Source organism: Puma concolor, chromosome E1 (genome assembly GCF_028749965.1).
Source record: "Puma concolor isolate L17-30 chromosome E1, mPumCon1.1.hap2, whole genome shotgun sequence".
NCBI classification, from domain to species: Eukaryota; Metazoa; Chordata; class Mammalia; order Carnivora; family Felidae; genus Puma; species Puma concolor.
In genome coordinates this window covers 18,261,434-18,284,318 of record NC_141680.1, presented here as the reverse complement: position 1 = coordinate 18,284,318, position 22,885 = coordinate 18,261,434, and the positions used below count along the sequence as shown (strand labels likewise).

Below are 22,885 nucleotides of genomic sequence, written 5' to 3'. Positions count from 1 at the left end.
CCCAGATACAGGGTGGGAGCCGGAAGGGAAAAGAGGCCTTACACTCCAGCATGAGGCCCGAGCACAGACGCCAGCCCAGGTACAGGCCAGGGGTGGAAGGCGGTCACTGGAGGAAGCGGAGGGCTCCTGAAGGGGGCAGGAGCACCCTACCTGGCTGTGGGCAGGAGAGGCGGCCTCAGGGTCCAGCTGCCAGCAGCAAGCAAAGAAGAGAGAGAGAAAAAGAGGGGTGAAGATGAATAGACCACTGGCATGAACCCTTCAGCAAGCACTCTGGGCCAAGTGGGCGGGCACTTTCCAGCTGCCCAAGGTGCAGGGTGGAGGCTGGAGGAACTTAGCGCCAGGATGGGAAGCTGGCCTGGGCAGGTCAACTGTGTCCAGTCAAGGAGAAGCCAGACCAGGAAGGCGGGGCCCGGCATGGTGAAGAGACACTTGCTATCAACAGACTTCTGAGTAGCTGCTCTGTTAAGTCATTCACTGTGGCCTGGGCATGAATATGCCACTCTGCCTCCGGCCATAGTCTGTCCCGGGTGGGACATCCAGTGCATTCTGAATTAGGCTCCTCTTCTGTGTGCTTGCCAGGCCACCTCACCACACCCAGGGCCCGGGCCCCTTGGGTGGCTCTGGCCTTTTCTCCAGGGCCCTGGCCAGCCTAGCTCCCCTCTATCTGGCCTCCAAACACATCAGAGCTGTCACTCCTGCACAGAACAAGACCATAGGGCAAGTCTCATGGAACAAGACCACTAGCAGCCCCAAGTCTGGGACCCTTTCCTCAATCCCCCACTGCACCCCTGCACCACTCCTAGAAGGGCACACCACAAGCAGAGGCAGCACTCCATCTGCAACCTGCCCAAGAACCAAGGGACTGTCGGTAGACCCTTTGGCCAGACTTTGCCTCTCTTTTTCTGTCTGATTACTTTTTTAAAAATTTGTATTTATTTATTTTTGAGAGAGAGAGATGGAGTTGAGCGGGGGAGGGGCAGAGAGAGGGAGACACAGAATTTGAAGCAGGCTCCAGGCTCTGAGCTGTCAGTCCAGAGCCCAACATGGGGCTTGAACTCATGAACCGTGAGATCATGACCCGAGCTGAAGTCGGATGCTTAACCAACTGAGCCACCCAGGTGCCCCTCTGTCTAGTTACTTAAAGACCTTTCTGAAGAGGAAGGGGACCCAGCTAGACCTTGGACCTTGCCTATAAGGAATAAACAAGGAGTTAACTGGCCCCACCCGCATCTGAAAAGCCAATGCATCAAAAAAGGGGAGAGTCAGCTCCCTGCCTCACTGTCCACCAGGCCCTGGTGCCAAGACATGTTCTCCAGGACAAGAGAATGGGGCCAGAGATGGGGGCTGGATCCACAGCCACGAAGGGCCCCCTCCCACCGGCACAGGGCCTTGGGTCCCCTAGAGGAACAGGCCTCACTGTGCTCAGACCCTCTGCAGAGCCCTTCTCTCATTTCTTCAGGTGAGAAGCCCACGTGAGGGCCCCCAGACTGCCATGGAGCCATCCTTCCATATTCAGGTGCTCCCCCCGTCCCCCCTGGCCTGGGAACCATACACGTGAGGTGGCATTACAGGAGTTGTGAAGATCCTCTCAAGGCGCTGGTGGGCCTCCTCTGAGGGGGTCAGCTGGACCTCAGCGGCAGCTCCTGCCTAGAGGTTAAACCACTGTTAGTCCTGGCCTGGGGAGGAGTGCGGGGCACGGCATGCCAAGCTTCTAGCCTAGGAAGCCACTGAGACCCAGTGGGGAGGTGGAGTAGGGTCAGGGAGGCAAGCCAGGCACCAACTTGAGCTGTCTTTTTTTTTTTTTTAAGTTTATTTATTTTGAGAGAGGGAGAGAGAGGGAGGCGGGGGGGAGAGAGAGAGAGAGAGAGAGAAAGAGAAAGCACGCAAGCGGGGTAGGGGCAGAGAGAGAGGGAGACAGGACCCCGAGCAGGCTCAGTAATCTCAGCTTAGAGCCCAACGTGGGGCTCACACTCACGAACTGGAGATCATGACCTGAGCTGAAATCAAGAATCGGATGCTTAATTGATTGAGCCACCCAGGCAGCCCCCAACTTGAGTTTTTAAATTATCCTATTGGGGGGGGGGGAAGGAAATTCTGGGGTTATTTCTTCTCACAGTCCTAACTACTTCAGCACTAGGATGACCCTGTTCTCCCACACACCCTCTGGTCCCTGCCCCAGGCCCAGGTGACAGGTGGCTGAACTTCAGCTCAGGGCACATCTCAGCCCCTCAACTCCACCCTAGTGAGAGCGACAGGGAGCCGGAGGAAGGCAGCCAAGCCAGGGAACAGGCACATGACTCTCTCTGGCTACTTATAGGTTCTACTCAGGGGCTGACAGTACACCTCACAGCCTTCCCGGGAGGCCCAAACACCCCTGCCAACTCCCGTGTGCCAGGACTGATTTCCCTGCTTCAGAGCAGGCCGGCAGGGCTGGGGCAGCTGCAGCCTCCTGTTCTCGAAGTTCTGCAAAACCCAGGAGGAATGGAGCGGGGAACCCAGCAGGTTCTGGGACCTTGGGAGTCCCAGGAGGTCATCGGCAGGGAGGGCCTCTAGGCTGCTCTACTCCCATTTCCCCCTCCCCCTCCCCCCCTTTCTAGCCAGAAGAGCTTGCAACAGGTGGGAGAAGCAGTGGTGAAACTTGACTCCTCCCTCCTACACCTCATGAGGCCTCAGAAGGGTCCACAAAATGGGGAAGTTTGAAGGGAACTGTCCCTGGCCAGAGGACCAATCATGTAGGCATCACCTTCCAAGGTCCTCCCCTCTGCCTCTCAGCTTCCTATCCCACTCAGAGGGTACTCTGGGGACAGACGGGTCCGCAGATCCAAAGGGGGCCTATGGTGCCCCTTTGCCACCCAGGCCTAGGGCTCCCTCAGGAATCCTGCTGTCAGAGAGGACTGCCGGCCAGGCCTGAAGAAGGAAGTGATGGCAATGGTGGCATTAAAACTCCTGTTATCAGCATCGCTATCCATGCTGCCATTTATGAAGCACCCACCACGCCAGGGACTAGGCTCGGAGGAGCACCGTACCATTCCTAATCTTCACAGGACCCTTCAAAGCTGGGATTATCCCTTGTTTGCAACTCCAAAATCCAAAAGCCCCCTCTGCCCCAAACGATTTTTTACTTAACTATTTTGATCGCCAAAACTCTTTGTATTCTATCCCCCTGCAGTGTGAACATAGATTTTGCTATGAAAATATTTACCTTTGGTTAGAGGTTACTGCTCGTTATGTATGACATTCTAAAATACAGAAATTATGAACTTGCAAAATACCCAAGGGCTTCAGAGGGGGAATCAGACCTGTCCCATCCCCACGTGGCAGATGAAGAAGGGTCAGCGATGGGACCATGCTGAGATCCCACAGAGGGTGAGTAGCCGGGGATGTGAACACGGGTCACCTGAGTTCAGAAAGTCTCCTTCTCCCCTGGCACTGATCTGCTAAGACTCCGACCCTTGCTTGGGAATCTGGAGCCTTCGGCCAACACCACGCAGCCTGGGACCAGGCCCCAATCCCACACAGGAATGTGAAGGAACGGCAGCATGCTGGTTAGCAGGGCCCATCCCAGAGCAGGGGCCGCCATGGACTCTGGTGTTCAGTGAAGGAAAAGCCATGCAGCCCCACCACGGGCACAAGGCCAGGCCCAGCTTCTCAGTCATGCGGGCGGGTTGAGGAGGCCCGGGGAAGCTGGCTGCGAGGGTGCCTGGCCTTCCAACGAGGGTGGTGAGGGCGTGGGAGGTTAGTGATACACTCGGGTACCTCCTGCTGCACGTCAGGGGCTGGTGACTTGGACTGCGGCAATCCAGTCAGGTTCAACTTCGGGCCAGCGGAGCCCGGGTCCGCCAGCTCTTCCGGTGGGGCAGGGGAGCACTGCTTCTCTGGGATTCCAGGCTTGGCCGGGGAGCCTGGTTTCCCTGAGGAGCCTGGCTCCTGGCTGGAGGGCTTCTCCCCCTTCCCAGGAGACTGCCTGCCACGGGGCTTGTGGTCCTTGGCCCTGCCCCGAGACATCAGGCTCCGTAGACCCACAGAGAGCTCATCCTTGGCTGCCTCCTTCTTTGCTTCAGGCTTAGGTGGAGGAGGGGGAGGTGGAGGAGGTGGTGGCTTGGGACCAGGGGCCTTTTCTCCCCTCTTGCCTCGAGCTGGGTGCTCAGGAGACCTGACCCCTCTGCTTGAAGGCTCCTTGGCACTCCCAGGCTCCTCACCAGGCAGCACCTTGCTCACCACCTTCCTAACTGCGTTTGCCACTCTCTTCCGGGACAGGCCCTGGGCCTCCTCACTTGGGCCTTCTGCTGAGGCAGCCCCCAGGCCATTCATGGCGAGTGTGGGTGCAGGGCTCTTGGCTCTCTGGGAAGTCTCTGACGGTACAGGGCTGGTAGGAGGCTGAGGACTTCTAGGTGGACCACTGCTGTCCTTTGAGCTGCCCTCTAGCTGCAGTCACACAAACACAGGTAGACATTAGCATCGGCCCTTGTGTCCCTGCCCACCCCATGCAGAGGAAGTGAGACCTCACGCCTCGCCCTGGATGGAACAGACCTTCCATTCGTCCATGTAAACAACACATAGCTCCAAGAGGCTACACCAGGAAGCCTTCATTGCATCTTCTAGATAGGACAATTGCATCTCAAAGTTTGGCTTCTCTCTCCCCCAAAGCACAAGCAGGTACTGCAGTCACCTGCTGTCTATCCGTAGCCTTAGCACAGAGCTGTGAGATGCCAGCATACAGTGCCCGGAGGCCCATGAAGTGTCCCAGAGTTACTGGCCGATGTCAGGGCAGCAACCAAGCCCCAATCCAGGTGAGCCCACTCCCTCGCGGCCCAAACAACAGCAGAGATGGAGCATGGAGAGGTCAAACCACCAATTCCTGCCATCAATCCTGGGCCTCCCTCTGGGGCTTTCTGCCTTTGTGGTCCCCGGTCCTTCTATCACTGTGTTTTCTGGGCCGTCAGACCCAGAACCTACCAATCCCAGCAGAAACAGTGGTTGGGGAGCAACTCCTGGCCCCTGGACATGCCAAGCTTCCTCCCTCCTGCTCCCCTGATTTGTGGCCATTGTCTACCCCTCACCCCACTCTCAGGGCTGCAGAAACCCAGTGCGGGCCGGGGGGAAGCTTGTACCTCAGGCTGCTCTGTCAAGTCTCTACAGCTTTCCTCCTGCCACCTTCCCAAGGGCTGGAGGCCTCCTGGCTCCCAGGGTATGTGTGCGCAGAGTAATAGGATGAAGAGGAGAGAGCTGGGGCCCACAAAGGGGAAAGCACTCAAGTGACCACAGATCCACTCTGCCTTGGAGCTGGGGCCCTGGCTCAGCCAGCCTCCCAGCCTCTGGCACCCGCCTGGAGCGTGCTGGCACACTTTGCCTAGTGCGCCTACCCTTCCCCCAACACTGGTGGGAACTGTCTGCGGTCCCAAGGGACAGCCACTAGGAAAGCCAGGCTGGCTAATAGTAGGGCAGAGTTTCCTGCAAAGCCAGCCACGTTGCCTGGGGGAGCAAGGTCAACCTGGGGGCTCCTTGCTGATCCGGCAATGCCCTGCCACTAATGGGCTATGTTTGAGTCCCTGTTCCGCAAAACAATGACCTTGGTTCCAGGGTACACCTGGGCCCTGGGCTCTACAAGTCTGGCTGCCATCTCTGCTTGGATGCAGGAAGATACTCAGAGTGGGCAGACCTCTGGCACGTCCTGAACAGGGCTGACCCAAGCAACCTCAGTCCGGGCCTCAGCTACAGGGAGGCCCTGATGCCGGGGTGGGGACAGGAGGGCTTGAAGGTGCCTCTCCCTCAACCTCTTGGACCAAGAGTGCTCCATGGCATGCCAGGGCACTGCGGAGCTGGCGAGCAGCCCCGGCTGCCGGCTCCTGCTCCCTTCTCCTCCCTCTTCTGGCTCTCCTCCCATCCCCCCGACTGAAGATGGTGACAATGATGATGCTAACACACAGTGTTTATTATGTGCCGGGAAGTCTTCTAAGCACTTCACGTGTAATTTTCTGGAGTATCTGGATACTCCCGGGCCCCTCCCCAGCATATCTCAAACAGACCCCTTTGAAATCACTGGCTAACCTGGCAGGATTAATTCCACATCAGGTGGAAGCCACAGAGTCTGGCTAATCAAACCTCCATCCGAGGAAGTGGGGGAACTGGGACAGGCACCATCTGGGGTAATGAAGCCGGGATCCGCTTTGTGACCCAGCTCTGCCCCAGGGCCCCCCGCACTCCTGCCCCCTGTGCCGACAGCGGCCCTCTCCTAACTACACGTCTCTAGACCTGGCTATTCTGGAACTGTCTCTCTTTTCTTGCCTGAAAAGAGTCCAGCTTTATTCAGGGTCTCTATCTCGAGGCAGAGTGACCTGGGGGAGAAGCTGGGGGCACCAAGCAGCCGGAGCCTGCCTCCAGGTCACCCGCACCAAGCAGCTGACGGGGTCTTGGGAAGAGACAAAACAGCTGCAGTGAAATCCCTCCCTGTGCTGGTCTTGTGTCACCAGAGCAGGACGAAGAGTCCCAACAGCTGAGCTCTCCTCTGGTGCTCCCCAGCCTAAGAGTTTGCCCGCCTAGGACTCTCCAGCCCCAGAGGGTCCAGAAAACCAGAGCTAAAGGTAGGAACTAAAGAGAGGGGCCGGGGGAGGTGTCCAAAGGGGACACCCAGAGACAAAGGGGCACCTGCCATGCCTGCCTGGTCCGCAGAACCGCCTCACGGACTAGGCGAAGGCGGGCAGGCACACCCACCCGGGCACACGCACGGGGGGCTCAGAGAAACACTTACAGCCCCTTCCTCCTTGCCAGAGGGGCCAGGCTTCGGCAGAGTTTTGTCCTCCTCTTTAACCTGAGGGAGCAGACAAAGAAGTCACTGGCAGGTCAGGGCGGGAAAGAGCATTAAAAGCACCGGAGGAAAACATCCGAGGGGCCCTCCCTCCCGAGCAGGCAGAGTTCCTGCGCATTTGGGAGTACTGGGGTGAGGGACATGAGCAACGGATACCCTGCGCTGCGGTCAAAACTGTCCAGTGACAACTTCAAGAATGAATAGCGGGATCAGGTATCCTTGCAGTCGGCCACCAGTCACGTGGCCCACTTGGGCGGTCTGAAGAGTGCCATCATGGCCTTGGTTACAGGGTGGACGGAAAGGTCCAGCTAACTCAACCCATGCTCAACTGCAAGAGTCATTCCCAGCTCAGGTGACAAGTGGTCTGAATAAGAGGCTCCTGACCTAGTGACTAAGGAGGGAACAACCCCAGGGTGGGAGCCCTACTGGGCCAACAAAGGTAGAATGGGTGGCCCTTACCAGGCTGGCTCCAACTTGCTTTCAGGTCCCTGTGATCGCCCCTGGCCCAGAGCCTGAATGCCTTCCCAGCCACACAGCTGAGCTTGGACTGGGGACAGGAAACAGGGCAGAGGCAGGGAGGCCAGATATTTTGCCAACCTCAGACCCACAAAACTGCTAACCGTGCACCTGAGGGAGGGAACCCCAAGGTTGGGGGCAGAATTTAGAAGGAGAGATGCCTGAGCTCTGGCTGTTCTGGCCAGGAGGTTGGGCTCAGCCTGGGAGCTAGAGGGCAGGAGCAGAGTTGGGAAAAGCTCAGACAATGCCTCATGGACTTCGTTTCTCTTCTTTCCCCAGTCACTTAGGACTATGGGAAAAAGGCAGGTCTGTGAGCAGCTCTACCCGTCTTCAACATGCCTTTCCTTCCGGGCACAGTGGGGTAAAAGCATTGGAAGGAGTCCTCAATTCCTGATGGAAAAGATCTTTAGAAACGTTTCCAGAATCATGTTAATTGTCCCCCTGGGGGGAGGGGGAGTCTTTGGCTACTTCTGAGCTCTAATTAGCAGTGCCTAGGGGCACTGACCCGCATGATGGCCGCTGAAGTTTTAAAGCTGCGACTTGTCTACCGAGCTATTTTCAATGGGCTGAAGCTTCAAAGTTAGCTCACACTGTTACGGACAGGGGGAAAATGGCAATTATTCATCAGAGTGCGCTCTACTACTTTAGAAATTGGGACTGGAGCAGATTAAAGGGAAGGGAGGGGCTGGTGGAGCGGGAATGAGGGGGAGTGGGAGAGACTGGGTCTGCACCTGCTGCCCCCACCCCCGGTGCCTATCCCTCACACCACCCCACACCCCCAAGGTCACACCATGCATTAGCTCCTGGGCACACAGGTTAGAGGAGCAGCAAGTGTTCACAAACCACACAGACAAGCTCATTACTGCACGCGGTGCTATTAGCTTGGGCTCAGGGATGGCCCAGATTCCGAGTCCACTCCGTGTCCTCCACCGGCTCCAATTCTGTCCTCCCTCCAGTGATGCGAGCTTAGGACCCCAAGTGTCCCGCCCAAGTGGTGAGGCACTGGGGGAAACACTGGCCGCCCCCCGAAAGGTCTGGGACACTAGGCCCAGCTCTGAGCTCAGCTCTGGATTTAGCCTGAGGCTGACTCACGGCCTCCCCCACTGCCCCCCCAACCAAGGGCTCTGTCTGTTACAGGTCATTGCCCAGCTGGGGACTGTGCACAGCACAAAGGCACGCCCAGGTCGGCAGCCTGAATCACCCTCTGGAACCCAGGCAGCCAACTGGCCTGGCTCCCAACCCTTGGCTCCTTTCCTTCTACCCACCACAGTCCCCAGACCAGGGGGGACCCAGTTCCAGAAGCCTCAGAACCAACGCCATCCCTCGCGGCCCCCCACAGCGGCCCACGTTCCCAGCGGTGAGTCAGAGCAGCCCGTGGGGGGGGGGGGGGGGGAGGGAGGCAGATGGGAAGGGTGTGGGGTGGTTAACTTGGAGGGGCACCAGTGGGACAAAAGGCAGCTCAGCTTACCAGAGGTGGAGCTCAGAGAAGGAGCATGACTCAGCACAGAAGCCCATCCAGAGCAGAGCGTTTCTCCCCAATCCCCAAATACACGCTCATGCCCCAGTCTGTCTCTAGCTCCCCAAGCTCCCTTGCCCACAAGCCAGACTCCTGCCTGCACACACCATGCCAAGCACATAGGAAAAGCATAAGATTTTGAGACCCAACTTTCCTTTTGCTCCCAGAAGGCGAACCTTGATGAAAAGGCCATGGTGCTGAAGGTAGCCTGCCCCCTGGGTCAGAGAAGACACAGGCAGGGTGGGCAGGGTCTCTCAGGAAATCGGAGTCTTCCTAAAGGCCACCACCTGCCAGGACAAACACTGTGGGCAACAGGGGACAGAGGGGAGGAAACGAAAGGGGAAAGATTACAGAGCTCAAAAGGTCAGAGGAGGAGTGAGGGATAAAGCACTGGGGGAAAGTGCTGGCAAGGTGGGGTACAGAACTTAGAACTTCCTGCCCTCAGGAGCTGTGTGTCCTTGAATAAGCCACCTCACCTCTCTGGGCTTCTCTATAGAATTAGGGGATGGACCAGTCTAGACAATGGCTGATGTCCTTTCCAGGTCTGCACCCTAGGAGTCTGGGTAAAGAGAGGCACTCAAGCCCTTAACTCAGTGAACCGAAGTTACGGACCTGTGAGGGCATTAACAAAGCTTCCCCAGGACTGCAGCAACTTTGGCTTTCTACCTGCAACACGCCATCACCAGCCTGGAGGAAGGGGACCTGGAGAATTGCAAAGCCACTTCACCTATGGGTGAGAAATTAGGACTGGTCCTCTTGAAAATCAACAGGCAGAATCTGCCTCAGCCCAGAGAGAGGCTTCGTTCAAAGAATCCGTTCAGTTCAGTGGAGTTCAAGAACTTGTTTGTTCTTATTACTGCTCATCATGAAGTAACAGTGAAAAATTGGAGAATTTTTTGTTTTCAGTTAATTATTTTTATTTATATTCTTTATTATTTTTATTTTAAGTTTATTTATTTCGAGAGAGAGACAGAGAGACAGGGAGAGGGAGAATGTGAGCAGGGAGGGGCAGAGAGAGAGGGAGAGGGAGAATCCCAAGCAGACTCCTCACTGTGAGCACAGAGCCAGAAGCAAGGCTCAATCCCAGAAACTGTGAGATCATGACCTGAGCCAAGATTAGGAGTCGGATGCCCAGCCAACTGAGCCACCCAGGCGCCCCACAATTATTTTTAACTTGCTTTGTCGACTTGTCTCTTTTACTATCCAGTTCATATGCTAGCTGTGAAGTTTGTTTAATTATTTAATTCATTTGTTCTTTGCTCTCCTGCTCAAGTTTTTCTATGTGTGCAGGGGGAAGTCCACTGATCCCAGGCTGTGAGGACACCAGTCCATTCACTCCCGGGCCTGTTCCTCTGTATCAGTTCTTCCTTAGAAATATCACTCTAGGCACAAAGATGGGGTTCTCCGCAGAGGAAATTCTCTCTGTGGCTTTTGTAAGGAACTGCCTGAATATTTCTCCTTCCTTCCTTATCACTGGATTTTAAAGATTTGCTTAGAATCCAAAAAACCTGTCTTTAGCCAATACATAACAGATGAGGAACTCAGCCCCAAAGACGGAGGCAATGTCTCCATGACGGTCACTGCCAGAGCTGGGAACAAACCCTGACCTGCTCCCTCGTGGGACTTCAGCCATTTCTTTTGTTTTTATTTTTTTAATTTTTTTTTTTTTTTAATGTTTACTTTTGAGAGAGAGACAGAGTGCAAGCAGGGGAGGGGCAGGAGAGAGGGAGACACAGAATCCAAAGTAGGCTCCAGAGTCTGAGCTGTCAGCACAGGGCTGGACGCGGGGCTTGAACTCACAAACCGCGAGATCATGACTCGAGCCGAAGTCAGACGCTTAATCAACGGAGACACCCAGGCGCCCCAAACTGCAGCCATTTCTGACAACATCATTAATTACTGAATATGGAACACCTACCCTAATGAGATAGGCCCTGTAAAAGTATTTAACACATTTTTAAAAAATGTTTATTTATTTTTGAGAGAGAGCACAAGTGCGGGAGGGGCAGAGAAAGAAAGACACAGGATTCTAAGCAGGCTCTGCCTATCAGCAGAGGCCAACACTGGGCTTGAATCCACAAACCATGAGATCATGCCCTGAGCCAAAAGTTGGACGCTCAACCGACTGAGCCACCCAGGTGCCCCTTTAACACATATTTTTACTCTTATTTATTTTAAGGTTTATTTATTTTATTTTGAGAGAGAGAGAGAGGGAGAGAGCACGTGGGAAGAGCAGAGAAAGAGGGAAAGAGAGAGAACACCAAGCAGGTCCCACGCTGTCACTGTAGAGCCCGATACAAGGCTTAAACCTGCCTTGTGTTTAAGAGAGCGTGACCCAAGCCGAAACCGAGTCAGACACTTAACCGACTGAGGCACCCGGGAACCCAAATGTATTTTTAAATATAAGTCTTACAACAGCCTCATGACATCAGTCTCATTTTACTAATGAGGAACAAGACTCAGAATGAGATTAAGTCACAAAGCCATTCAGTGGTGGAGCTGAGATTTGAACCCAAGGTGCTCCGAGTGCAAGGCCCATGCTGCTCCCTGAGAGGCCCACCTTTGGCCCTGGCTTAGGCAGGATCCGAGGGGCTGAGTCATCCTGGTGTATGTACTGTGTCGGTGTCAGTGTTCAGGAGGTCTGGATCAAGCTAAAGCATGGATGGACAGGGAGGGCACTAGTGTTCCAGGTGCCCAAACAGAGTTTCTAGACTTGCAAAGGGAGACCCCAGCCACGATCCTGCCCCTCTGAGGCTCTGACCACCTCCCCGACTACTCTCTCTGGCACTTCTGGCTTCTTCCATTGAGGGAAGGGAAGAGAAACCAATGCTCACGGAATACTTGCTAGGAGCCAGGCACGGTGGCAGTTGCTTCATACTGTCTCCTTATTTAATCCTCTCAACAGCCCACTTTTTGGATAAGGAAATAGAGAGGGTAAGTACCTGGCTGAGGACCCCAAAGTCAGTAAGTGGCGGCCCTGGGATTCACAAGCAGGTTGTGTGCCTACAACGTTCCCTGGACTGTGGTTTCTTCGCGGATGCAAACTCTATTCTACCCATCATACTGTGGGTGCTTAATAAACAAATGTTGGCTGCACGGCAGTCTTGCAACGGGGGGTCTTTGGCCAACTTCTTGTTCCCATCTGGTTTCTCCCCTCAACTGTAAACTATGGAGAATAACACTTGCCAATCCTGATTCCCAGGGACGAGGGCAAAACAAGAGAGGTAAAATCTCTAAACTGAGCAACAATTAATAGATCGTATACACTCAATGCCGTGGGGTGGAAGGGGAGGGCAGGGGCACTCTGAAATTGCTTAGTAGCTCTTTGGCAAGCAACAACAGCCATAAAATGCATCATCCTCTGGCCCTAGCCACCCCATCTAAGGAAGGTATAAGCAATAAGTCGATTTAAAGAAAGGAAGAGAAAGAAAAAACACCCACAAACCCATGCAGAGACTTTTAAAGAAGCACTCTGTATCCCAGCCCCCAGTTGGCAATAACTCAAATGCCCAGAGTTAGGGAAGGGTTGGCTAAACTACGATACTTAGGTACAATGCGCCATTATGTTGGCACTTAAACTAACAAATACATGATCAATGTGACCACAGGGAAAACTCCACCTAAAATAATATCAATCAAAGCAACTAGAACCTAAATAGTATGCAAACAGTCATCATCACAGTCTTGCAAATTAGACACAATGGAGACATTTGGTGTTTATTCTGTTATGTATTTGTTACTTACTGTTTATTTCTATTGCAAAGATGGCTAAATAGTCAATAAAAAAGAAAAAGCAGAGGAGATAATAGCTGAAAGCATTTGTTGTCAAAGAGGAGAAATCCAAGAGATGTGCTGAGGGACCCATCTATGCTCAGCCTGGGAAGGCTTCCAACACTCAGGGGGCTGGACCAGGCTGCATTTTACCCTCTGCATGGACCTGCGAAGGCCATCAGCCCTTAACTTACCACCCTCTGTGCCCCTCACAGGGAGGAATGGGGGCACAAATGCCCCCAGGAGAATCTTTCCACCTCCGCCCAGGCTCCCCACAGGCATGTAATACCCAGCCTGGGAAAACACATCGAGGCCAAGTGTCCATGCAGATATCCCCACACTGGGAGCCCCCAAGGGCAGTGGGAAGAGAAAGAGGAGATCCCGCTGTCTGTGACCCAGGGAACTTGCACATTTGGAGAAGAAAGAGGCATGGCATCCTCCTCTGTCTCCTTTCCCACTCTGAGGAGCAAAGAGTAGCTCTCCGGAGACGCTCTCACTACCAATCCCACCCTAGCACCTACTTACCTAAGAACGAGACGGAGGATGAGGGCATGGGGAAGAAAGAACAGCAGTAAGAGTAATAACAGTTAACCTTTACTGAGCATGTACTAAGTGCCAGGTACCGTGCTGAATCCTTTTCGTGCACTATCTCATTTGACCCCTACAGTATTCCTCTGAAGTAGACAGTAGTATGATTCTTACTTTACAGATGAGCAAAAGGAAGCTCAGAAATGACACGGCCAAGGCCTCATGGCAGCGAGTCGCAAATCAGAACTCACAGCCAGGTCCGTCCTCCAGCAAGAACCTCCCAGGCTCACTTTAAGGGATGGAAGCAAGCCCTGTCCCCACCTCCCTTGATTCACCTGCATCGTTGAGCTTCCGTGACATCATCTGCCGGAGTAACAGCTGGGGTAGAAAGCAGGGGCTTCCAGAGATGACCTGCCCTTCCACTATGACCCAAACAAGCTTTGCACAGAGCTGCTTGAGAGGAGCGAGGCCCCTCTGGGGAGTGGCCTGAAGGCCATGCTGCCAGCCAAAGGAGGAGGGGGAGAAGAGCTTGGCAGGGACACCCTGGCCCCTTTGGTCCAGCCTCCAGCGAGAGCCCTCCCCCACCCCAGGGCGGAACAGAAAGCAGCCGAGCGCCTGCAGTCACTACCGGCCAGCCCGGAGGAAGCAGGTGCACTGGAATGGCTTCCTGCTGCCACTGCAGTTGCAGAAGGGCCCGGGTTTCCTCCTCCAACGGCCGGACCTGCTGGAGGCCTCCCTTCCCTGGGGACACTCGCTGCCCCTCTGCGGAGCCTTTTGCCGTCTGTCTCACCATCGTCACACATGGCCCCAAATCTTCAACATGGTGCTGGCGGCCTGGGGACCCAGGCTGGGGTGGTGTGGGGAGGAAGCTAGGGCAGGAAGCACCCACCTCTCAGGGTGAGGAGTCGCTGTGGCCCCACCCCAGCTACCCACACACACCTCAGCACTGGTACCAGTTGTGTGGCTGGGGCGAGGCAGTCCTTGGGCACAGGGAGATACAAATGCCCATGGGCACATCTCAGGCTCTGGGCACACCACCGCACTGGGCCAGCCCACACACTGCCAACTGCTGACACGACTAAAAACCTGACCCTTGGTGGCCGGGAGGGGTGGCGCTGGGGGAACGGAACGACTGGGAGGCAGCTATGTCTGCCTCACTGGCTTTTTTAAGGAACTTACTCTTCTGGAGTAATCTCTGCTTGAAAGAGACCTACAGACAGTCAGGGCATCCCCGAGATGCCATCTGCGCCCCTTCCAAGTGTCCGATCCACAGAAATGCAGAAGGCCACGTTGAGTCCACTGGTGGCCGTCCGGACAACTCCAAGAACCACCCCTCTCTAGCGCCTTTCTCTTGTCCACCAGGAGGAAGAAGGGTGGAAGGCTAAGCTGGCAACACAAAGCAGGGAACAAGACTTCCCAGTGTCTAGAAGGTACTGGGGTTCCAGACCTCGGAAGAAAATAGCGTTCCAAGGAACGAAGGCCTCCAGCACTAATGGTTTGTGGGGAAGGCGTGTCACAGCCTGTGGACAAGCTGATGCAGTCCCAGGACACTGAGGTTTAGAAAATGGTGCCCCCTCCAAAACTCCCAAAGTCATGAGTCAGACCCAGGAGGGCCTCGCCTCTGAGGTGTTGTGAGGCTGCCTGGGCTAGATAATTCCCTCCCCACCAAGAAGCTGGGAGAGGAGACCCAAGGCAGCACCCCCTCGCCCCACCTCCTTCAGCCACATCTGGGGAAATAACAAAAAGGCTCCTCCTTTCATAAATGAGGAACAGGCATGAGGAGCCTAGGACGTTTCCGGGGTGGGGGGTCAGAGGGACACTCACCCGCATGGCCTGGCCTGGAGCAACCCGGAGCTAGGAGTCTCCTCTCTGATGCTGCTCCGTTAGCTTCTCAAAATAGCACTGGCTGCAGCCCCGCCCCTGTTCCCCTCCCTCTCTCCAGGCCCCTCCCGTCCGGAGCTGCCCAACCCTGGCCGGTTGGTTGTCGTCGGTTGGAAGGACTGAGTGGCCACCAGGACTGCAGGTACCAGGTATGCTGGGATGGAGAGGGTGATACAGTGTGGGGAAGGGGCAGAGGAGGCGATTAGAGTGAGGGCACAGGTAGGGGGCAGGCAGTGTTGGAGGGTTAGGGGCAAGGGACAGGGAGGGTGGGACTTTCCTACTGACACACACCCAGGCTCCCGGACAGCTGAGCTGATATGGCCCCTAAAAATAGCAGAGGAATTTGAGACCTGCAGCCCCCGGCCCCACAGGCCAGGAATGAGACAAGCACATTTGCGTACACACACACACACACACACACACACACACACACACACACACACACACACACTCACTCACCATCATGCATGAACACTCAATCACAGCACAGTGTTCTTGAGAACACACAAATCATAGGCTCACCCCAGCCATCTAATTACTGCAGCGGAGGCCAAGAAAACCACTAACGTCATATCCAATCCAACACACAGGGCCTGCTGCACACTGTGCCCAAACAGCAGCCACGCAGCCATCCTGTAAAGTCCCGCAGGAGTAGAGACCCACGCGATCAGTCTGAGGCCCACTGTCGCTGCCTGGCTGTAAATACACTGGGGACTGAGTGCAGGAACCAACTGCACTCTCTGTGTGCACATCCCTCACCCCACACAGCCATAGACTGCGCAGGCACGGAGGAGGGTGTGGTGGGTGGGCCTTAGCCCTGCAGGCAGAGGAAATCGTGGGTGTCTGGCCAATGAGCAAGGGCTGCCGGTGAAAAGCCAGGGCTCCTCGTGAAGAGGGACTCTGGCCCTGGTCTTTGGTTAGTGCCACAGGATGCCCAGACCAGGGCTGGGAACTTCCAAGAGGCTGAAATGGGAGCTGGGGGCCGTTCAGAAGGAGCCAATGACAGGCCTTTTGAAGCTGTCAGCTCTGCAGAAAAAAGGAAGCTTGTCTCCAGGAAAAAAAAAAAAAAAAAAGGGTGGGGTGGGGTGGGGGTGCTGGGAAGGTCTGGAACAGAGCCGTCACCTAACCAGTGTCCAACCAGAGTGGCTGGAGACCCCAGGCCTGCCACCCCGGCAAGTCTCGTGTGCCCAGTGGGTCCTGTAAACAGCATGGCTTTCTCTGTGCAAAGGTTGGTGAGCACCGCCCGGGAGGACAAAAGCCTGCTCTGCCTCCTCCCTGTCACACACTGTACAAGCGGAGTCACCCACGGCCATGAGGGCGTGGGGCCGGTGCCTCTGCTTTCTAGGGACTGCTTGCTGTGTTTTCCCAGGGAGATCATCTGGCCCTATTGGGGCATGTGCTGTGTTAGAGATCTTCACATCCCCTAGGCTTTCTTGACATATTGGTGCCAACTGGGGCTGCAGACTGAAATCCCCTGTGGGACTCTGAGAATATCGATGCCTGAATCCCACCCTTTCCTCCTAGTTTCTGATTTAATCAGCCCGGGAGGGAGGCCTGGACACTAGGATTTTTAAAAGTTCCCCCAAGTGATTCTTACATGCAGCTGAGGCTGAGAACTGCTCAATCTGAAAGCAGCATAAGGCCTGATGCAGAGGTTCCCTGTCGTTCAATCACTGAGTGCGTGGGAGTGGCTGGGTGGCTCGGGGGCTTGAGCGTCCAACTGCAGCTCAGGCCATCTCTCAGTTCGTGAGTTCGAGCCCCACGTCAGGCTTGCTGCTGTCAGCACAGAACCCGCTTCAGATCCTCGGTCCCCCTCTCTCTCCACCCCTCCCCTGCTTGTGCTTGCCCTCAAAAATAAAATAAACATGTAAAAACATCACCGAGGGCGTAAATGGATGAATGAATGAACAACTTAGCTGTGTGACCACAGCCAAGTGACTTCCAAGGCCCTCACCTGCAAAACAAAGGTTCTGCCCACAGTGACTCTTTTGCATAGTCAGTTGGAGACTGGGGAAGTCTCAGTGAATGAAAGGGTTTGTCTCTCAGGGTGCCTCAGTTGGTTAAGCATCCGACTTCATTTGGCTCAGGTCATGATCTCATGGTTCGTGGGTTCAAGCCCTGTGTCGGGCTCTGAGCCTGGAGCCTTCTTTGGATTCTGTTTCCCCCTCTCTCTCTGCCCCTCCCCCGCTCACACTCTGTCTCCCTTTCTCTCAAAAGTAAATAAAAATATAAAAATAAAGAAGGGGTTGTTTCTCAAAGTGTGGTCCCCAGACCAGCGGCATCAGCATCACCTAGGAACTTGTTAGATATGTAAATTTTTGGGCCCCGCTCAAGACCTACTGAATCAAAACTCTGGATATGTGGCCCAGCACTTGTGTTTTAACCAGCCCTCCAGGTGATTCTGAGAAGCACTGTTTTAAAGGAATTATTCATGGGGAGCCTGGGTGGCTCACTCAGGTAAGCGTCCGACTTCAGCTCAGGACATGATCTCACGGTTCATGGGTTTGAGCCCTGCGTCGGGCTCTATGCTGACAGCATGGAGCCTACTTTGGATTCTGTGTCTCCCTCTTTCTCTGCCCCTCCCCTGCTCACAGTCTCTCTCAAAAATAAGCATTAAAAGAAATAATAATATGGGAATGCAAGCTGGTGCAGCCACTCTGGAAAACAGTATGGAGGTGCCTCAAAAAACTAAAAATAGAACTACCCTACGACCCAGCAATTGCACTACTAGGCATTTATCCACAGGATACAGGTGTGCTGTTTCGAAGGGACACATGCACCCCCATGTTTATAGCAGCACTATCAACAATAGCCAAAGTATGGAAAGAGCCCAAATGTCCATCGATGGATGAATGGATGAAGAAGACATGGTATATATATATACAATGGAGTATTACTCGGCAATCAAGAAGAATGAAATCTTGCCATTTGCAACTACGTGGATGGAACTGGAGGGTATTTTGCTCAGTGAAATCAGCCAGTCGAGAAAGACAAAAATCACATGACTTCACTCATATGAGGACTTTAAGAGACAAAACAGATGAACATAAGGGAAGGGACACAAAAATAATATAAAAACAGGGAGGGGGACAAAACAGAAGAGACTCATAGATATGGAGAACAAACTGAGGGTTACGGGAGGGGTTGTGGGAGGGGGGATGGGCTAAATGGGTAAGGGGCACTAAGGAATCTACTCCTGAAATCATTGTTGCACTATATGCTAACTAATTTGGATATAAATTTCAAAAATAAAAAATAAAATTAAAATAAAAAATGAAATAAAATAAAGTAAAATAATAATAATAAAAATAAAGGAATTCTTCATGGTGTACCATGGTCAATAGTGAGACTTCCAGAGCCAGCCTGCCTGGTTCAATCTTGGCTTGTCCATCTGGTGAGCTATACAATTTAACCCTGTGCTTTGATTTCTTCACCTGTACAAGGAGGGAAAATAATTGTACCCACCACACAGGGTTATTGTAGGCGTTAAGTCAGTTACTGCTTGCAAAGCTCTAGGAACAGTGTCTAACACATAAGTTTTAAATAAACTTATTGAAAAAAAAGTTTGCAATAGTTTTAACTATTGTTCTCTATCTGTGATCACTAGCAGGGAGAAAAGAAAAGCATCCCAAGCAAAATTTCCGGGTAACTGATGACTATTCCCTTTAAGGCACAAAATGCTTTCTATTTTGAGTAGTTTCCTAAATTCTACTGCTATCTGTAATCATACAAATACACATTTTATAGATTCTTAAGAGTAACACTCTGAACCCATCTCAAACATCTCAAACTCTGAGCTCCCTCTCTTGAACCCAATCCGTTTCCATCCTGTACGGAAGGGCACATCATCCCCACTGTGATGACTCTTGACTTCCCGGCTGGGCTCCTGTCCTACCAATGTCCCTGGCCACTCTCAAAGGGCACCAACCCTGTCCTGGGTACAGCAGCCAGCCTGCGGCCTCGCTCCGCACCCATGTTAGGAAGGCCAGATGCCCTTTGTGTCCATATACTTGCTTTTTAGTTCTTCTGTCCCTTACCCTGTCAGGCCATCAGCTGTCACTCTGCCTGTCAGCATGCCTGTCCCCAACAGTCTCACTTCCTTCTAACAAGCAGTTTCTGCCAAAGACTAGAAAACTAGATAACCATGCCTGATACGAAAGAGCCCAGAGCAGAGCAAACGGAATAGCAGAGACCACTCTCCTGTGAGGGAAGGTCTGAGTTTTCCCACGCATTCTAGAGGGTCTTCTAGGCCCACCTTCCATTCAGCAGCACTCTGGAAGATGACTTCCGGGAGACTGAGGTGTCACTTTACCCTCAGAGTCTTGTTCTGAATTGTTAGAAACCACGTGTTGATCACTCCTCTTTTCTGCTCGGATGACCAGATGCTGTCAGTTCTGTCTGTGAGCTGACTCGTGTTACTGATGGAGATCATCTCGGAGCAGGGACAAGGGCAGACCTCTTCAGAGGGAAACCTGAGGCCCTGGCAACCCATTCAGCTTCACACACAGCCACAACCAGTCTCTCTGATGCCCAAAGGTCGGTGCTGCCTCCCGGCCTGGCCCACTCTGCATAAGCCTACCCTATGACTCTAGGGGGCCACATAGTCACTCCCACAGCCAGCCAGCCGACGCCAGACCCCTTGGCCTGCCTCCTTCCCCTTTCTCCCTCTCCCCAGCACTCCTTGCTCTCACTCTCTTAGGCAGATCTTCCCAGGGTCCCCTGCCTTCATCACCACCAGAGCATTTACTTGTAAATGCCTTTCTACCTTGCCGAACCCTCCCATCTGTCAAGGTCCATCTTGAGTCTCACCTCCTTCATAAAGCCCTCCCCAGACCCCAAGGCCTGCATGGTGACACTGTGCAAAGAGCACACACTTCCAGCCAGGCACGCCTAGGTGTGCTGAATCCCAGCTCGGCCTCTTTCTCACTGTCTGACCTAAGGGAAAGTGAAACTCAGCTTCTTAGAGTTTCCACTTTTTTGCTTTAGAATATACCTCCCTTATGGGGTTGCTTTGAGAATTAGAAAAAAAAAATAGGGGCACCTAGGTGGCTCAGTCAGTTAAGCGTCTGACCTCAGCTAAGGTCATGATCTCATGGTTGACGTGTTCGAGCCCTGCATCGGGCTCTGTGCTGACAGCTCGGAGCCTGGAGCCTGCTTCAGATTCTGTGTCTCCCTCTCTGTCTGCTCCTCCCCCACTCATACTCTGTCTCTCAAAAAATAAACATTAAAAAAAAGTTAAAAAAAATAGTAGGGGCGCCTGGGGGCTCAGTTGGTTAAGCATCTGACTTCAGCTCAGGTCATGATCTCATCATTCATTAGTTCAAGCCCTGCATCAGGCTCTCTGCTGACAGCGTACAGCCTGCTTCGGCTCCTCCATCCCCCTCTCTCTCTGCCCCTCCCCCTCCTCAAAAATAAACAAACATTAAAAAAAAGTACATATAAATCACCTGGCATTGTGCCTGGCAAATTGCAGGCAGTGATTAAATTATTTTCAAAACCACAGTACTGTCTACACCTAAATATCACCATGTACATAGGGTGGTTCTTCAATCTACTCAATATGGTGCTCTGCGAGATACAATGGAACCTACATAGATACTACAGGGATTAGATTCTAAAGCCAGACTGTAAGGCAAACATAGAATATAGTCAAAAGTACTCTTGAAATTCCCAAAGTATAGTACACATGGTTTTGTATATTCCATGTATCTGCAGGAAAACAGATACATGCACAGCCTATGACAAAAAGAAATACACAAAATACATGTTTCCATTTTAGACTACAGTCAGCACAGAGCTGAGCTGTCAACACAGAGCCTGATGCAGGGCTCGAACTCACCAACTGTGAGATCATGACCTGAGCTGAAGTTGGATGCTTAACCGACTGAGCCACCCAGGCACCCCTGGAATTTACTAAAGTTTAATGTGTATATGCCACAACTACACAGCGTAAACTAATATTTTGAATGGTAATCTATCTGTGGTTATGGTTCAGTTTTCTCTCCCTGGATGGCAGGGACCATTTCCTCCTTCTTTTTAGATCTCCTGCCGGCACTAGGCACACAGTAGGTGTTCGATAAGTATCCACTGGATTTAACTCACTGACGTGAAAGGTGCTGGTGAAATTCACCTGGTAGAACACAATAGGGAAAAAAGGGATATCCAGATAGAGTAACAACTTCAAGGACTCTGCTCTCCGTGTGGGGTGAGTGAAAGGTCCTTGGCTCTGTTACTGGTGCTGGGCCAGGCGCAGAGCAGCGGGAGCAGGGGTGGGGGGACCAGGCTACCCAGGAGGCTCTGAGGAGCAAAGGAAGCCATTCAGGCTTTCAACTAGCAATTACTTGTAATACCTCAAGGTGAACACTGTGGGGAAGCACGATGCCTGCTTCTTTTTCTGTCTCTTCACAGCTAGACTGTGAGCTTCCTAAGGCAGAGGTGATATGTGTGTTGTTCATTGTTAGGTCCCTGGCACCTACCTAGTGCTTGGTACATAACTGAGCGAGTGATTGCAACAAGAGAAAGCAGACATAGTTCCTGACCTCAACAAACATACAGACCAGAAGAAGAGATAACAAATGTACCCAAACAATTATAATTCAATCTAGAATCTGCTCAATGCTCCAACAGGACCGTGGATAATGTTCTAGGAAAATTCAGAGGCAGAGACCTTTTCCTGTTGGGGGGTTAGGCAGACAGCTTAGGGGCAGCTTGGGGCTGGGCCGTGAAAGATAGAAGAAAATCTGTAATGTGGAGGTGAGGGAGGAAGAGAATTTCAGGGTAAAGGAATAGAATAAGAGAAGGCAAGGAGTTGGGAAAACAGACAGTAAGTTTGGATGAAGTGTAGGACACACATAGGTAAACGATGAGAGACAAAGCTGGAAAGGTAGGTGAGGCCAGATCAAGAAGCCCCATCTGCCACAGTAGACAGGCATTCTTTCAGCTGCCCACTGTCCACTCCTCCAACCTCTGAATACAGCACCCTAATTTTCCCTTGGGGACCTACCCTAGCATATGACTTGAGTCTGGCCGATGAGTGTATCATCTCCCCAGACTATAGGGATGGGTTTGTGGAAGGCATGTGAACCCAATCAGTATCAAGGACATATCACGAAAGTTTGGGATTATTGAGTCACACACTTCTTTTCCCACAAGACCTGAACCTGGTGCTGTGCCATTTTGTCACCACTTGTCTGAGGACGGAGCCAGTATGGAAGATGAACTGAGAGACAGAAAAGGCCTGGGTCCTGTTTCAGTCTCTAGGTAAGACTGAGCCTATAGCTAGTTCTACCCCCTGCATATTTCAGATGTTTGAGCCCATGCATTTCTTCATTTTAAACCAGGTCAGCTGGGCTCTGTCACTTGCAACTCAAAGGGCTGTACCTGAGGAAAAAAGTAAGGTAAGCGGCATAAGGACAAAGCAGACACATACTGAGCACTAGCCATGAGTCAGGGACAGTGTTACTCGTTTTCTTCACAAAACTCTGGGAGGTGAGTTTCTTCACAAAACTTTTGCCCATGCAAAAGAGGAACTGCAGGTTGGGAAAGCAAGGCTTACAGCGGTTAAATAACTTGCCCCAAACCACACAGATAGTGATTGGTAAGGCCGGGGTGAGCCATTCGGACTCCAGAGCCAGCTCCTTGCACTCTGTCTCCTGCCTGGAAAACAGTAGGAGTCACAGCAGGTTTCTGGAGAGAGAAGGGGCATGATCAAACTGTGTTTTACGAATGCTGATCTAACAGAAGGATGCTGGGAAGCAAAGGAGGCTGAAAGCTGAAAGACCATTGGAAGTCAAGGTGAGGGCCAGAAGAAAGATGGGCAGAGGGTTGCCCTGTTCTGGCAGTGGATGGGGAAGAGAGGGTGATTCGAG

General features: G+C 52.9%; 1 protein-coding gene across 17 annotated transcripts in view; it reads right to left on the bottom strand.

Annotated features, from left to right (window-relative positions):
• MYO18A (myosin XVIIIA) overlaps positions 1-22,885 on the bottom strand; it is a 102,339-nt gene that overhangs the window by 50,448 nt on the left and 29,006 nt on the right. For 3 of the 17 annotated variants that reach the window (XM_086686461.1, XM_086686463.1, XM_086686470.1), the window contains exon 3: positions 151-186. The exons of 3 other annotated variants lie outside the window; for them this stretch is intronic. In XM_086686461.1, the coding sequence (XP_086542587.1) occupies positions 151-186 (36 nt within the window). Of the gene's footprint in view, positions 1-42; positions 187-1,569; positions 1,648-3,756; positions 4,426-6,748; positions 6,809-8,184; positions 9,140-14,960; positions 15,081-22,885 lie in introns of those variants that run through there. 11 more of the 17 variants (XM_086686456.1, XM_086686457.1, XM_086686465.1 and 8 more) reach the window with 10 other exon arrangements.